The sequence below is a fragment of the Pogona vitticeps genome, chromosome 5 (genome assembly GCF_051106095.1).
Source record: "Pogona vitticeps strain Pit_001003342236 chromosome 5, PviZW2.1, whole genome shotgun sequence".
NCBI classification, from domain to species: Eukaryota; Metazoa; Chordata; class Lepidosauria; order Squamata; family Agamidae; genus Pogona; species Pogona vitticeps.
The window spans coordinates 74,100,001-74,116,609 of NC_135787.1; the positions used below are offsets into that span (position 1 = coordinate 74,100,001).

General features: G+C 41.5%; 1 protein-coding gene across 6 annotated transcripts in view; it reads right to left on the minus strand.

Annotated features, from left to right (window-relative positions):
• The window catches only part of LIMCH1 (LIM and calponin homology domains 1), a 260,857-nt gene that overhangs the window by 10,213 nt on the left and 234,035 nt on the right, over positions 1-16,609 (minus strand). For 4 of the 6 annotated variants that reach the window (XM_078393983.1, XM_020786271.3, XM_020786270.3 and 1 more), the window contains 7 exons: positions 14,038-14,216; positions 13,375-13,480; positions 9,397-9,425; positions 7,824-7,907; positions 3,243-3,335; positions 1,954-2,058; positions 6-145 (listed from right to left, as the gene is read on the minus strand). In XM_078393983.1, coding sequence (XP_078250109.1) covers positions 6-145; positions 1,954-2,058; positions 3,243-3,335; positions 7,824-7,907; positions 9,397-9,425; positions 13,375-13,480; positions 14,038-14,216 — 736 coding nt within the window. The remainder of the gene's footprint in view (positions 1-5; positions 146-1,953; positions 2,059-3,242; positions 3,336-7,823; positions 7,908-9,396; positions 9,426-13,374; positions 13,481-14,037; positions 14,217-16,609) is intronic. The other 2 variants (XM_078393982.1, XM_073001190.2) reach the window with 1 other exon arrangement.

The window sequence follows — 16,609 nt, forward strand, 5'->3', positions numbered from 1 at the left end:
TATACCTCGTATTCTCCTTCCATTGTTCACATTCATTGCTTTTTGAGAAGGAAGTGCCATCTTCTTTCTCACAAAATAATTTTTTCACTGTTCTGTCTTCCTTCTGCTTTTCTTCCTCTTCAAAGTTGTGCATATCCATCATATTCTGCCAAAACCAGAGAGATAAGAAACACACTCAGCGCATACCCCACAGGAAACAAGCACACAAAGCCCTCCTAGAAACCTGTGTGTAGTATTACATGTAAACGAAAATGGATGAAAGACAACATAGGCTCTCTACACCAAGTTGTGGCTTGACCTTCCAAACTACAAGAGGCAAATCATTTTCATTTTGCAGACTGCTGCCACACCCCTTCTCAAAGCCATTGCTGTCCCCACAGTACAGCAGCTTCAGGAGCCAAAACAGTCACCCTATACATTTTCTGTCAATTAAAACATCACATAAAACACTGTTCAAACTCCATTCAAATCACGGTTTCTCATTTTAGTTTGCAAACTGTTGATAAACCAAGTTTTGTCTACGCTGAACATTCGGCCAAGCCATAGATAAACCTTCTTAACCACAGCCTGACATGAAATTACCTTTGAAATTACTTGCTTATATCAGTTTTTACATGTTGGTTATAAATAATCTGCCAAAGTGCATAGTAAGTGCACAGATTGCATTAGTTCAAAAGAACGGTTTAGCTCCAGAGTTCATTCTCAGATAGCAGGTAATTTCAAGATCCACCGTTCATCCTCAAACTCCTTCTGAAAAATCAACTGTGAAAAGTTTGAAACCTTTTGCAACACTGTGTGGTGTGATGCAGAAAGCGAAGGAAAGAAGAGGATTTTTTCTCTCCATAAAAAGGGTTCTTTCTTGAATAGAAAGCGTTCATTTCAATCCACTCATCCAAAATTATTTTAATGAAACATGCTTTCAGACCTCAGCACAATTCATGGAACAAAATGTGTGTGCGCATGCATGTGTGCATGCAGGCATTTAATACATTTATATGCCACTTTTCTCCCAGAACTGGGATCCAAGGTAGACTACAATACAAATGAAAAAACCCAGTACCATTAAAATATACTAAGGTATAATATTACAATAACATTAAATTCATGGTAGTACTAAAATATATTTCAAGTTAGACTAACATTTTGTAATTAAAATACTAGAAATATTTTACCTAAAATAAAAGAAAACCAGTACATTGACCAAAACTGTGTTATTGGAAAACTAGTCATTGCCGAAGGCCTATCTAAATAAAAAGGGCTTTGCCTGCCACTGGAAGGCTGGCAGGGAGGGGACCATACTAGCCTCTCTAGAGGAAACATCCCAGAGCCTGGGGCAGAAAAAAGAAGCCCTCCCAAGTTCCATCCAATTGCCCTCTGAAGGTGGTGGGACTGTGAAGAAGACCCCTACAGAGATACACTCAAATGCTGAACCTAGGCTTTCAAGGGAGGTTTAACTCCATCCAGCACAGGCTGCATCCCTCTTCCCTGACGTGCCTTTCAACAGGCCAGGAACTCCTCTGTCTTATTGCAATTAAGCTTCAATTTGTTCACCTTCATCCAGTCCATTACTCACTCTGGGCACTAGCTTAAAACTGAAGCAGCTTGTTCAGATGGAGTTAGAAAGGAGAGACAAGAGTTGGATGTCATCACTGTATTGGTGGCACTGAATCCCAAAACCTGGGACAACCTTTCCCACACATTTCATGTATAAATTAAATAACACAGGGAGGGGGCAGTGACAAAGAGGGGCAAGACAGCACCCTAAGGGACTCCACAAGCCAGCAGCTGACCTTCTTAGACCACCTTCTTAGATCAGCCCTAACAAAACTGCCTTGCTATTCTTTCCCGTAAGCACCTAGATTTTATATATATATAAATTATATTTTGGAACACTTTAACAACCTTATTTATGCCACCTTTTCCTTTATTCTCCAGTTCCAAGAATGAACTTACCAGGCTCCCATTTCCATCAGTCACAGAGGAAGATGTAGATAAGGGTTCTGTAGAGTTTGAAGTAATTGTGAATGGGACCACAGTATCCTCAATGATCTTGCGTTCCTAAAGAAGACAAAAGGCTGTTAAAGGAACTCCCCAGAAGGATCTATAGAGAAAGTAGCATAAAGCCAGCCCAATGAAACAACAGTTAGGCACTAAGGAAGATGCAATTTAAACGTGTCCTCTTCCTGGAAAGGAACAGGACGGAAGCAGGGTTGCAGGAAGAGACGAGAAGGCTGGAAATCATGTGTAGTGGTAACTTGCTGAAAGAACTGAGAGTAAAAAGGAAAAGAGATGGTCCATTTTGTACCATGCAAAGAAGCTCCTAGTTCATCTCTTCCTTGCTGCCCAGAAATCTAAGCTCATTTATCAAGACTAACCCTTTGCACTGAAAGCCCGCATTTGGGTTGCAGACCACCTCAAAGCACACAGATGTTTCTGTCCATCACTATTCATTTTAGCTGAGGATTAAGTATTTTGGTAAGGAGAACATGCTGTCTTGATTGTTAAGCATATCAGTAAGTGCTGCAAGGTCACTGCAAAGACTGCTAACCAAGCCCAAGCTGTTTATAGCAATTTTGGGGTCTTTAGGATTTAGGCCTTTGTTTCCAAGAGCTATCAGCCATACATCCTCAGAGCATCTTCAATCAAGGCTGCAATAAAGTACATAGCAGCCTTGCCCTTCTGGCACACAGTTGGCACACTGCCTATGAATATGGAAGCTCCACTTAGCTAGCATAGCCAACCATCAATTTGTGCTGGGGAAAAATCTTTGATGTGGTGAGTACTCCTTTTTCCTCAAGTATTCCTGGGGAGTAATTGGGAGTGATTTTGGCCACTTTCATATTTTATGTGTATGTTTTTTAAGTAACTAAAAAGCAATCAACCAACCTTCAAATAATGAGTAACATTAACAATTTATTTTCCTTGTTGGCTTTTAAAAAACAACATCACTGGCAAATAAAAAGGAACAAATCACGTTCTAAAACTACTACACCATGCTCTGGCTCCAGTACTGTAACCACTGTTTCTCAGTTCAGGCAAAATGAGAAAGAATATTTAATGGAAAACTTCCTAGTTTTGTTGGCCCACTCATTCAAAAGGAAGAATGAAGGGATGGCAATGCGTGACAACACACTTGTTTATATCTTGGCTCTATTAGGCTGAGAAACACCTGGGAGGATGCTGCCATACTTTGTCTCTGGAGATATGGCAACCACAGCCCACTTTTACCTCTGTCTTCATACCTCCTCATAGTATTTACGCTCCTCCTCTTCAACCTCTCTCTGTGCTCTTTCCCATTCTTCTTTCAGCTTATCCTGCTCTTTCTGGTACCTTTCCTATAAAGAATTCCAGTACAGATTATTAAAGAGGAATTAAGACACAAGGGAGGTAATGTATTTCCTTAATCAGATTCAAACATAAGCTCTAAGTCAAGATGCATGCTTAAAAAAAAACAAAAGAAAGCAAATATCTAAAAAGTGTGAGCTAGGTCATTCTGAGGGACTAAGAGTGTGGGATGTGGTGGCACTGTGGGCTAAACCGCAGAAGCCTGTGCTGCAGGGTCAGAAGACCAAGCAGTCGTAAGATCGAATCCACGTGACGGAGTGAGCTCCCGTCGCTTGTCCCAGCTCCCGCCAACCTAGCGATTCAAAAGCATGCAAATGCGAGTAGATAAATAGGGACCACCTCGGTGGGAAGGTAACAGCGTTCCGTGTCTAAGTTGCACTGGCCACGTGACCATGGAAGATTGTCTTCGGAAAAAACGCTGGCTCTATGGCTTGGAAACGGGGATGAGCACCGCCCCCTAGAGTCGAACACGACTGGACAAAAATTGTCAAGGGGAACCTTTACCTTTACCTTTAAGAGTGAAAATATCAATTTCAAAATATAGATGATTAACTTTGTTAGTGCTAGTGGGGGTGAGACAGATTGACTGCCTAAAGGAAGCCATAGGCTTCCATGAATTGTGCTGAGTTTGCAATTGCTAAGCAGGGCTGTTGAGGACTGGGCATTTTGGAGATTGCTCATTCATACGGTTGCCATAGGTCGGAGGTGATCTGATAGTGAATAACAACAAACAACGAAGTGGCAGCAGGGGTGATGGTAAATCAACAACATGGGAAGGCTAGACTGCTGCCTGCTGAAAATGGCAGCCCATAGACATTTGTCAACTTCTTTCATAATGCCTAGCTCAATGTTCCCCATTCAACTGACACTACTACATTTTATTTAATTTATTGTATTTTAGTTCAATTTATTAACCTGCTTTTCTCCCAGCATTGGGGCAAAAGAAAAGTTGAAAGAATTTTAAAAGACAAGTCTTAAAACAATTCAATATTCAATAAAATACAATATTAAAAAAGCAATTAAACATAATTAAGCATAATTGTTTATACAGTAAACAAATTAGAATGAAAGTGAAAGTTAACGTTAAAGCTAGCTCTTGGCTTTGAGAACACTTTTCAAAGCATTTTCAGAGAAGAAAATAGTCTTCAAAGTGCCTTTTTTCATAGGCCTTCCAGTATCTTAGGATCCCTCCTCCAATGACAGTGGAACACACTGTAGATCTATACAGATCTTCTATTTTAACACAAGAAAAGGATAAAACTATTTTTTTAGAAAACACTACACAGAACCCCATCTTAGGCAGCCAGTTACTGAGAAAAAAACCTCTCTGAAGAGAAAGGTCTTTGAGTTCTTGCAAAAGGACAGCAAAGAGGGAGCCAGCCTGGCCTCGCAGGAAGAGGAGCTTGGGAGCTGTGACTAAGAAGGCCCTCTACCATGTCCTCACCTGGGTGAGTGCGGCAGGAACATAAAGGACTCCCCTGCTCTTTTTAAAACTTAGGCAGGTTCATAAAGGAAAATGTGGTCTTTCTAATTGTGTTTACCATCTCTCAGAGTGGGATTTGTTTGTTCCTCTTTAGTATTTGCATACTTATTTTTTAGCTTTGATATTGTCTTCTAATGATGCAAGCTACCTCTTTATACTCATTGTTCTTAGCTTTAAATACTGTATTGTCTTTTATTGATGTAAACCATTGTTGTATGCTCACTGTTTTCAGCTTTAAAAATTGCCTCTCAAGGATGTAGGTTGCTTTGGGCCCTTTTTAAGGAGAAAGGTGGGGTAAAACTACTTTAAATAAATAAATTTCAGGTAGCCAGAACCCAAGTCATTTAGGACTTTATAGGTCAAAATCTGCATTTTGAATTGTGCCCAGAAATGGATAGGTAGTCATTGAAGCTGCTTTAAAAGGGGGAGTGATGTGATCCATGTATCAGTCCCAGTTAACCATTTGTTAGTGGAATTTCAGAACCTGATCATAGAACACTCCCTACTTAAATCGGGGTTAGCATGTTTTAGATTGATTTAAATGTGGGTGTTTACACAAGGTATGTGCAAGGGGAGTGGGTTGTTGTTTTTTGGGAGGCCAGCAAGTTTTTTTGCTCCTCCCACCAGAGGTCTGTTTATCTCACAGCAGATGCTGAATCAATTCAATGGAATCAGTGCTATACCAGAGAGTAGAAATTTAAAACTTAAGAATAAAAGCGTGGTGGCCTGCTTGCCAAAGCCGGTGCTGCACCAAACAGCTGATTCCCAGTCAGCCAAACAGGGACTTCCTTCCCTCCCTTTTCAGGCCCCACCACCTTCCTCCTCTCCTGCCCATCTCTGAACCAACCTCTTCTTCTCACCCCTGCCCCCCAAATCCTTCTTGCCTTCTAATCCCCTCAGCCACCTGCCCCCACACTATTCCCACCCCACTCCCTCTTTCCCTTTCCACCCCTTCCCTCTTGACCTCCTCCATATATACAGTTCCCTCTCACACTCACCTTCCCGCCTATTATCCCAGTTCCCATCCACCCCCCTCTTGGTGTAGTGTCCTCCACTGGGCCGTTCATCGCTCTCTGCAGGAATGAGGCAGGTAGTGGACACTGAGCAGAGAATCATTCTTCCCGCTGCCCGCCCACCTGCCCCCACTGAGTGGAGCCATATCCTTGCCCAGTGCCAGCCATGCCTATGGAAGGCAATGAACCCGACTGCCTCCACAGCTCCCAGGGGAGCTCACAGGTCTGGATCTGGGAGGGAAAGGTCATCTCCTCCTGTGGGGAAGAATGGGTGCCTCTGCACACACACCTACTGCCTCAGGACCTGGAGGGAAGGCTTCTCTGTCCATCAGCTGGGCTGCACAGCACTTGCTCAGTGGCAGCAACCCAGAAGCAGCAGGCACTGTGCAGCCCAGCTAATGGGCGGTGGAAACGCTAACAGCAATTTATAATCACATGACAGTCACGTGATTATAAACTGCTCTTTAAAAAACTCATTGCAACAGTGGTTCTTCTTGTCAGTGGAATCCAGCCCTCAGATCTGGGGAAATGTCCAAACCCTTTCCAAAGGCACTGATCGTGTTAAAGTAATCCAAATGACATGAAATAGAGATTAACCACAATCAAATTTGGAAATGCCCTAAACTGCAGAATGCCCTTCCTCTGGAGATGTGCCAAGCCTCCCTCCCTTGGTGTTTTCAGAAGGTTGCTCAAGGCGGAGTTTTGCAAAGAGGCATTTAAAAATATTCTTCCATTAAGGGAATAGTTGTAGACCTACGTTGGACAGTCGTCATATATTTTCTATGCGCCCCTCCCCTTCAGTTTGGTATTTTCATGCTTATACTGTGATATTAAGTTTGTACAACTATTGCTATTTTGATTGTTTGTTCTCTTTGTACGCCATCCAGAGCAGTGAGTCACCACTCAGTCAGGTGGTAGAAAAATTAAATAAACAAACTAAGCTTTCTCTCACAATGTTCATCATCCATTACCATCATTATACCATCTGTTTAACTTTCTAAACCCTAGTAGGCAATGTATTTGATCAGCTGGAAAGTAACGATGAAATATTATATGCTGTTTGAAACAAAATTCTTAGTCATAAAGCAGCAGAAGAGATTTAGCCAGCAAGTGAGGGAGCAGGAAAGAAAGAAATGGGTAATCAAACATTTAACCACAACTGGAAACATGGGGTTTGCATTTTTATTTGGCTAAACTGGCATCTGAATTTAACTGGGCTACATAGATATATATTGGATTTGGCAGTAATCTATTCAGAATAAACGCCTGCCAGTAAAATTTAAATGAAAGATGAGAAATTGTGTCAGCCTATAAAATAAAGAGACCACATATAAAGGTCCTAAGTGGAGAGGATGATGACAAGGCAAGTAGTTGGTTGTTTTAGAGTGAAATATTTTTCTACATCAAAATAGTAACTACTGTATTCAAATCTTAGCAAGACATATTTAATTACTGTTTATTAAATTTATATGTTCTATGTTTCTATATCTACTATATCTACATCTATATTTATATCTATATTTGTTGCTCTTGCCTTCAAGTTGGAGCCATTTTATACGAACCATAATAGGGTTTTCAAGGCAAGTGAGGTGTTAAAGGTGTGGATTTACCACTTCCACACCCCCAGTGAGTTTCCATTGCTGATTAAAAGGTGCCTTGAACACATATTTCTGCCTTACAACCCAATACTGGTCCATACTCCACTGTCTGTGTGCTTACTTGGAAAAAAAACCTCTGCCGTTTATGGACAAAATTCCTGCTAAGGATTGATACGCATCAATAGTGTGCTAACATTTCACTCCTTTTCTTCAGGAGGTTTGCTTTGACAATCCTATGGAGACTTTTAAATTTGTTAAATTTATACCATGTCATCTTGTGTCGATCCTGTGGGCAAAAAACATGAGGAAAAGAGAAGAGGCCACTAAGGTCCTTTTAGGAAAAGCAGGACATTAATGTGAAAAGAAAGTAAGGAGCTGATGTACCTGAAGTACGCGTTCCTGTTCATGCTGCCATCGTTCCTGTCGCTTACGCTCCTCTTCTGGATCCCAAGACCAGCAGCTGAAACGCTTAGAAAAAGTTTATGGATACTATTAAAATCTAGGAATATGTAACAAAACAATAAGAACAAAGTATTCTATATCATATTCAGCTGCAGCTACCAGAATACAAAAAGCCATGCATGCATAATAATATCATCTTAATACAAAGATATACTGAGCCATGGAAATAGGTTTTTATGGACATAATCAATGTAGATGCTGGTTTGTATTTAGAAGCACATATGTATATGCCAGAAAAGTTGGGACAACTTATTCTAGGGCTATAACATCCATTATTTTCCAGCCATTATGGCCAGTGACCATGCTAAGTTGGTGACGCAAAGCACTGTTCTCCAAAACGTAATCTCAGTAGTGATTTATGCTTGCATCACTATCTTTCTCTAAGATAACCAAGATACATCTACATCCGGAGTCTGAGACTTTGAGAATGGTAAATCCAGTCCCTGAATGATCTCATAGAATTGCAATGCCTCCATCCATTCATGGCAGACTTTCTTTGCCTGTGCCTTCAGATTCCTCAGAAATTCCTTATGGTTGTGAGGAGTAGGAAATGTCACAGCTTTGTTGGAGGGCACTTCTCAAGAACAGACTACAGTACAGTACAGTGGTGCCCTGCATAGCGACGCTAATCCGTTCCAGGATTAGCGTCGCTATCCAGATTCGTCACTATGCCGGGGAGAACCCATAGGAATGCATTAAACTCCGTTTAATGCGTTCCTATTGGGGAAAAACTCACCGCTATGCGGGGAATCCTCCATCCGGCCACAATTTTCGCTGCCCGGTAAGCGAGGGCAGGGTGTGAAAGCACTGTGGGCGGCCATTTTGTTGACCCGGCGGCCATTTTGGAACCGCCGATCAGCTGTTTGTAAAACATCGCAATGTGAAGTTTTCCATATCTAAAACATTGCGATGTGATTGCATTAGCGATTGCAAAAACCGCATCGCTATGCAGATTCGTCGTTAAACGGTGCGCTTGTTAAGCAAGGCACCACTGTACTTTTAACTGGACAGTCAAGCAAATGGTTCAGTGCTTTTCCTGGGGGACACATAAGGGCCTTCCCAAAGAATATGAGAACTCGGAATACCTTTCAGCATCCCTTAGGCAATGACAGAAGCCTGCTGGCTGATCCTTTCACTCCAGAAGCACTGGATTGCTTCTAACATAAAGCAGCATCAGCATCTTCCCCTTCTGTGCATGAAACGTCTCCCACTATGTCTGTGTGGTGGCAATCCATATTCTCTGTTATACAGTCATCTGATCCATTCAGATGAGCAAGGGTCACCTAGCAGGGGAGGCCATGCATGCACTACAGTTTTGGAGCAACTTCCCATTCTAGGCATTGGATCTATGATGACTGTTACAACTCTGGAACTGCCTGGAGTTCTACAAAATATGTAGAACTCTCCTGGAGAATGTCCATGAAAGTTCTACATATTTTGAAGCCCTGCTACTTTCAACAGCAATGGAAATGAAAGTGAGGAAAAGTCAACTTACATTTGACTTGTCATGGTTACCGACATCAGCTGCAAAAAGAAAAAAGAAGTATTAAAATTAAACTTTCCAAAATATAAGATGGCAAAGTTTTTATTTTATTTGTTTACAGGTTCTGACACCCTGTTCTCTAACCTTCAAAAGAATTCCAGAGAAACAATTCAATACTATCAATTCAAAATGTCATTCGTGGGTATTGGCTTCAAATTTTGGGAGTTCTGGGGGACAAGATGTCTCAGTAGGCTCGACCCCATTAATGCACCTATGCCCTCACCACAACTTGCTTTTCTCCTCTGGGTCCAACCTGCTCTAAGAGAAGTGGAGATTCCTTCTCCTGGACCCCATTCTTTTCCCTGCAGACAGACTTGGGAGTGACAGAAGAAGTGGGAGCAACAACAAGGAGCAGGAGGAAGAGGAACAGGGTAGTGGAGGGCTCTGGGCATCAGCCGTAGGCCCCCACTTGTGTCTGGTCCTCAGAAAGTGTTGTTCAATGCCTAGCCCTGACACTGTTACTAGTAATCATCATGCTATGTCCCCATCTCTTTAAGATGCAGCACAAAGACTAAAACCAGGCTGGCCAAAAGAGAAACCACCACATTTCTACAAGAATCTCTCAGTAATTTATAGCTTTGTTTATTTCTTTTTAAAATAAAATCTCCTGATCAAAGGAAGTGATGAACTATAACATCCACCAAGACGAGTGTCTTCTGTATAGATTGGGGGGGGGGAACAATTAGCATCTATCAACATGAGGTTCTCAACTACTACTGCTAGCTACCAATAGCTACTGCTTTTGGTGACAAGCACTAACGAGACTGGAATATAATATGCTGTCTATTTTCCACTTTTCCCTGCATTGTGCCAAATGGGGAAAGGGAATATGCCATTCCAGCATCACAGTTACCAACAGAGTCCTTGCCAATCTTGTGGATTTTTTTAAATGTCAACAGTTTGCCAGTTATCAGAGTAAAACTGGGGTTTATAAGGTTGGCGATTTCCATGATAATCCATTACACAGCAGGTGCAAGCTCTTTGTCAGCTCTGTGACAGGAATAGGCATTTTCTACAAAAGCAAGAAGAATGGGCAGATATCAGCATGTTGCTCCAGGTCACATGTCAAAGATAGCTAGGCAGTGCAGCAAGAGGGAGGCAGCCACACCCAAGAACGTCCGTTACCTGACTGTGAGAAAAATTGGTAGCGCCGCCAGAAGTTCCGAACCTTAAGCGGAACACTGGCCCTGTTGGATGATTCTAGAGCAGATGGCAGAACAAAAAAAAAAAAAAAGAAGAACAAGAAATGCAATGCTGTAAAAGCAACCCAGCGATCAGAGAGCAGCCAAGAGACTGAACATTGTTAGCCCATGCTAAAAGCAGGCTATATGGCTGTAACATTCCAAGGAGATCAATTAGGAGCATGTGTGGAAGCTTCTGGAGAAGAGCTAAGACCTTATTTCTCCAATGTAATCTATTATTCAAGTGTGCTGAATTGTAGGCTGTTTTTAATTATTTGTTTCCATCTCTATTGCAATTTTGCTGTTTTACTTCAATTTTATTATTTTTTAGGCAATTACAGATTCATAATGCTGGGGGAGGGAAGAGTGTATGTTGAAGATAGAAACTGAGCAAATTAGTAAAATAGATGGTTTTCAACATTTTTCATTTGAGGATCTCAACATATTCACCACAGCAAACATCCACAATAGTGATGGGCATGAAACACGTTGTGCCAGCTGGTTTTAAGTATCCTGCTGGCTCCCCCGCTCACTGTGTGCTGCTCCTTCCCTCCCCATCACACGATCTTTCAGCCCCAGCAGGAGCACAGACTTCCCTCCTCCAGCAGCTACCCAGTCAAAAGGAAGCGCTGCAGGAATCCCTGCCCTGCCTCCGCATCTGAGTGAGCAGTTGCTGGTGGAGGCAGAAAAGGGAAGTCCTGCTCCTGCCAGTACTGGAACATCATGCAATGGGAAGGGAATGAGCAGCGTACTCTGGTTGGTGATTGCGGGAGCCAGCAGGTGGTGGTGGTGATAAGGAACACCTGTGATGCCACAATTACTACTTAAGACGACCTGGCACAAAGTGCTTCGTGCCTATTTCTAATCTGCAACCTATCGGCATCCAGTGCTTTAGCCTACTAGAGTCTCCTTCTCCATGCTAGCTGTTGTTAGTTGAAGAATGGTCTAGAGCAGTGGTTCTCAACATTGTGTAACCCAGGTGTTCCTGGACTGCAACTCCCAGAAGCCTTCACCAGTAACTGTACTAGCTGGGGTTTCTGGGAGCTGCAGTCCAACAACACTTGGATTATCCAAGGTTGAGAACCACTAGTCGAAGGAAAAGGTATTATCTTTTTCCAGAGACAGCCTTCCATTCTTTGGGCTATATGCTGAATTTGGTTTGTATGCTGAATTTAGGAGCAATATCACCAAGCAAAATTCCAGTCGGGAGTGCCTGGGTCATGAGAGGCTATGGCAGATTGTAATCCTGCTTTGCATAACCATCTTTCTCTTGCCACTACAAGCAGTGGGTGGTATCTCCTCATGTAGATGTTAGATTGCTGGACTTGAATCTGGTATAGTGCAGCGGCTAAGTTACTGCTGAAAGTGAGGAAAGTACAACACCTGTCACTATGTGCCACAAGAGGGCAGTAAAGGCACAACTCCTTCATCCTATTATCTGCTCAGATTTTTTTTCCAGTCTCACACCCTCAGGTATTTAGGCTTAACTTTACTTCACACCATGGTTCCATGTCATCCCATCCTATTTCAGTCATGTAGCCAGAGACGGTGACTACAGCTTCTCCTTTGTACCACGTACTATTTCACTTCCATAAAACTTCCACTTTGCTGAAGACAGCTTTTAATGACAATTCAAAACTTCAGCTTCTGTTACATGGCCACAGGGTCCTGTTTCAAATGCCCATAGGTTAAAAAAACAAACATAAGTCAGCAGCCTTGAGTACATCTCTTGCGCTTTTGCTTTTTCTTTCTCGCTCAGAGCTGGAACTAGAAATTTTAATACCGAGGGCAAACTACACCATCTCCCACACACTAGGTCCCGAGACATGAGCTTGAACCCTCACCAAGGAAAAAAAGAAGAAGAGAACATGGCGCCTGCCCCCAACAAAAGAAAATGTATCTCCTTTCAAAAAAAATTAAATAAAGTAAAGTAAATATGAATGTGAACCATGGCCATTTATCTGTGGATCGCTTCCAGATTTTGTGTCTGTGTGTGTTCAGTCGTTTAGTCGTGTCCGACTCTTCGTGACCCCATGGACCAGAGCATGCTAGGCCCTCCTATCTTCCACCGCCTCCCGGAGTTGTGTCAAATTCATGTTGGTTGCTTCGATGACACTGTCCAACCATCTCATCCTCTGTCGTCCCCTTCTCCTCTTGCCTTCACACTTTCCCAACATCAAAGTCTTTTCCAAGGAGTCTTCTCTTCTCATGAGATGGCCAAAGTACTGGAGCCTCAGCTTCAGGATCTGTCCTTCCAGTGAGCACTCAGGGTTGATTTCCTTTAGAATTGATAGGTTTGTTCTCTTTGCAGTCCAGGGAACTCTCAAGAGTCTCCTTCCAGATTTTGGCACCCTCTAAATTTTGGTGCCCTAAGACAAAGGCCTGCAAGCATGCTCTCTCTACCTGGTTCTCATCTGTCATACAAAGGTAACTATACTTTGCTAATATTGCATGCCTAATATTTTAAGTATAACTGACACAGAATTTGTATTTTAAATTTCCTCTTTTTCAAAAAAAAATTGTGAAATCTATACACCCGCTGTTGCATTATTATTATTATTTTCTTTTTTTAAGAACAGATGTAACTTTCTTGAGAAGACAAACCTCTTTCCCTCAGGCATTTAGACATGAGGATCAATTCAGCAATATGACATGCATTTTTCCCTCTTTTTAAATCTCTTAAACTCTTAACTAATACTGAAGTTTGCACTGAAACCTACATTTTTAAGCCCCCTTCCTGTTTGTTTACCTGGTGGAGCAGAATTCTGCAAAACTACTTGGCTCATCTCTGGAACCTTCTTCAGTTGCGGAAATACTATGCCTCCATCTTGTTCAGAAGCTTCCAAGGTTTCTATCTAAGCCAATTTATGAGGAACATAATCAGTATTAAGAGAACAAAAGAGCATATGAAATTACATGATACATTTCTTCTCAGTTCTTTACGTGGGTAAACAGTGTTTACTTATACAAGTTATGCTGTTCTGCTACCTAAATGGACATATCAAAATGGCTGAAATTCAGTTCTAAATACAGACAGGCTAAAGCCATACCATTTATCTAAATATTGTTTGCATTTGTTTATGACAGCATACAATGGTCCCCTTGTGCACATGCATTACCATCACCTTCCTGTGCACTTAAGTCATCTTCTGCTTATATATTTGTCTGGATTGGGGATATATTTGACTAAATACCTGTTGTACAGATTCACAAATGATGCTTGTTTATTATTCTACTAGATTTAGCTCTGCAACATAGATTTAGATTTTTACATCTGGTGAGCACAAACACCTCCTCATGAGAGAAATGACCCCATGCCATCTTTACATGACAAAAAACAAAACATGACTCAGCAATCTATCCTGCATTTTGTCTTACTGTAGAAGCCACATGTCTTTTTCTGTCGCGATACCTTCTGAAAAATTGGTTCTTCTGCATCCTTCTGTTGCCATCTTTCAGTTTTCTTTAGCTCGTCATCTGAACCCACTTCCTTGAAATTATTACTGAGGGAAGAGCACTCCTCACTCGTCACTGTAGAGCTGGCACAGGAAACTGGTGTGCTGAATTCTTGGGGTTCTGAAGCTAATCCCACTAGGAAGGGAGAGAGGAAGGGTGGAAGATGGCATTTTAATATGAAATAGATACCCAGCACGGCTTTGGGCATGTTAATTTTTGCCCAATAAAGACACACATAAAGAAAACACTATGATGGCAGCTATATCCAGAAAGCAGGCTACAAAAGCTAATAAAAATAAATATGGCTCCCAGCTTTAGTCAACTAAATTAAAAATTGGTTGTTGTGGGTTTTTCAGGCTCTTTGGCTGTGTTCTGAAGGTTGTTCTTCCTAACATTCTGCCAGTCTCTGTGGCCGGCATCTTGAAGATGCGAAACGTTAGGAAGAACAACCTTCAGAACATGGCCAAAGAGCCCGAAAAACCCACAACAACCACTAGATCCTGGCCGTGAAAGCCTTCGAGAATTAAAAATTTCTGGTGTTTATGCTTATTTGAGGACATATGCTGCCTGATGAGTGAATGTGGCACTGAAGACTACAGATGGATTAAAATGTATCTATTTTGAAAAACACCTCAGAGTTCCCTTGGTTACACATGCCATGTCCCAGGTGTTTAGATTTCATAGTCTAAGATCTAAGGAAGAAACAGATATGCACATGGACACACAGAAACTTTCTTTTATTTGGTATTAATAGGCCTATTCAATCACTAAATGTATTGACCAAAATCTTGTTGTGCAGTTCTGTAAGAGGCATAATTTCTGAAAGTTAATTCGTAAGTTAAATGTCCATAGACATAACCTGCCGCATTCCAAGTTGCATGATTTCAGCCATTGTTTTATATAGCTTTTGGACTAACTGTCCTTAACTGGATGAAATCCCAAATAAGACATTAAAGAAATTGCAAAGCAAAGAATTTATGTAGATATCACTGCCATTCTTACTCAAATTTTGGCATGTTATCTAATTGAAAATAAATGATTTCAATATCAATGATTTCTAAAAGCAATTATTTTATATGGTAAAACAAAACATAATAACATTGTAACCTAACTCAAGCTTTAGAAGAGGGTGGGTAAAACTACGACTGAAACAAAGTGATATGACTGTCAGTGATAAACAATTGCATTCTTTCATTAAACCTGAAGAGGGCACTTTTCTGTTTCTGTATTTAAGAGGAGACAGTCATGGGTTGCTTTGCTTTACATTTAATTTTTTTTTCAGTGTAGAGATTAGTATTTGTGACAGGAAAATGTGCATGAAAGTGTGCAAATTACAAACATCTGAAGAGATATTGCAATATTTTTTCCTCTCCAGATATAATTATTATGTGCGGTTAGATCAATTCTGATTTGTGTCAACCCTTCTGGCATTTCTAGGTGTGGAAATACTCAGAAGTGGCATACCACTTCCTCCTACAGCTGGGACTCTGGGATTGTCCACTGCTGCACAACTGGCAAGGAACATAACTATCACACACACTTCAAGTGACTTTGGCTGCCCCCTCTCCCACTGAGCAAAACGTCTCCAGATAGATGCCCATTTAATAAAATGGATACAAATATTATTGGGAGTGGGGTTCATTGCTTATTTAGCCTGACTGAGAAAGCTGCATTTTTTGTTTCTTCTTCCAGCCCACAGTCTGTTCTTGACAATGCTACCCACCCACCGCAGTCAACGCACATAATTTCTCAGACATTTCTGCCAAGGAAATTGTGAAAAGGCAAGAAAAGGCAGCCTGTTCTCACATTTGCAGCCAAGAAAATGCAGCACAGGTTATGATATACTATTGTTTTCCTTGGCTAAGCAAAAATGGAGGGAGGATGGAGTAAAGAGAGACAGTGGGATGTCAGATGGGGACATGGGACTGTTGGATTAAAAAAACCCACTTGGCCATGAAACTCACTCAGTGACCTTGGATTAGTCAAACTGTCTCAGCTTGGTCTACCTCACAGGATTGTTCTAAGCATAAAGTGGAATGGAGCACAGCCATATGTGCCTCCTTGAGCTCAGTGGAGGAAAAGTGGGAGCATGAATGTAACAGATGAGCAAATAATGAAGGAAGCAAGACAAAAGGATCAAAGACCACTGCAATATTGTTTACAAAGCTGAATTTCATATAATTTTCTTAAGCGTATTGTATCACTCTACATTATTCTCTGCAACAGAAAAGCTGCATCTAACACATAGAGTAGCCTTAACTGTTGAAGACTGGTTGATGCACAACTCCAGTGTGTATACGCCCTAAGATGTGGTACAGGAATGAACCTGGAAAGATATATGCTTTTTTGGGCTCCCAGAATATTGTGAATGAACTGGGGCTTCCCTAGGGGTATTGGGCAAACCTAGTATACAAACGGTCCTTTTGCCAAAAATTCTACAATGGATTTTTTCCACTGGATCATGTGCCCTATTCACATGCAAACAAATATGGCTGCATAAGCTACTCTTCACACTTCATATTCTGCCT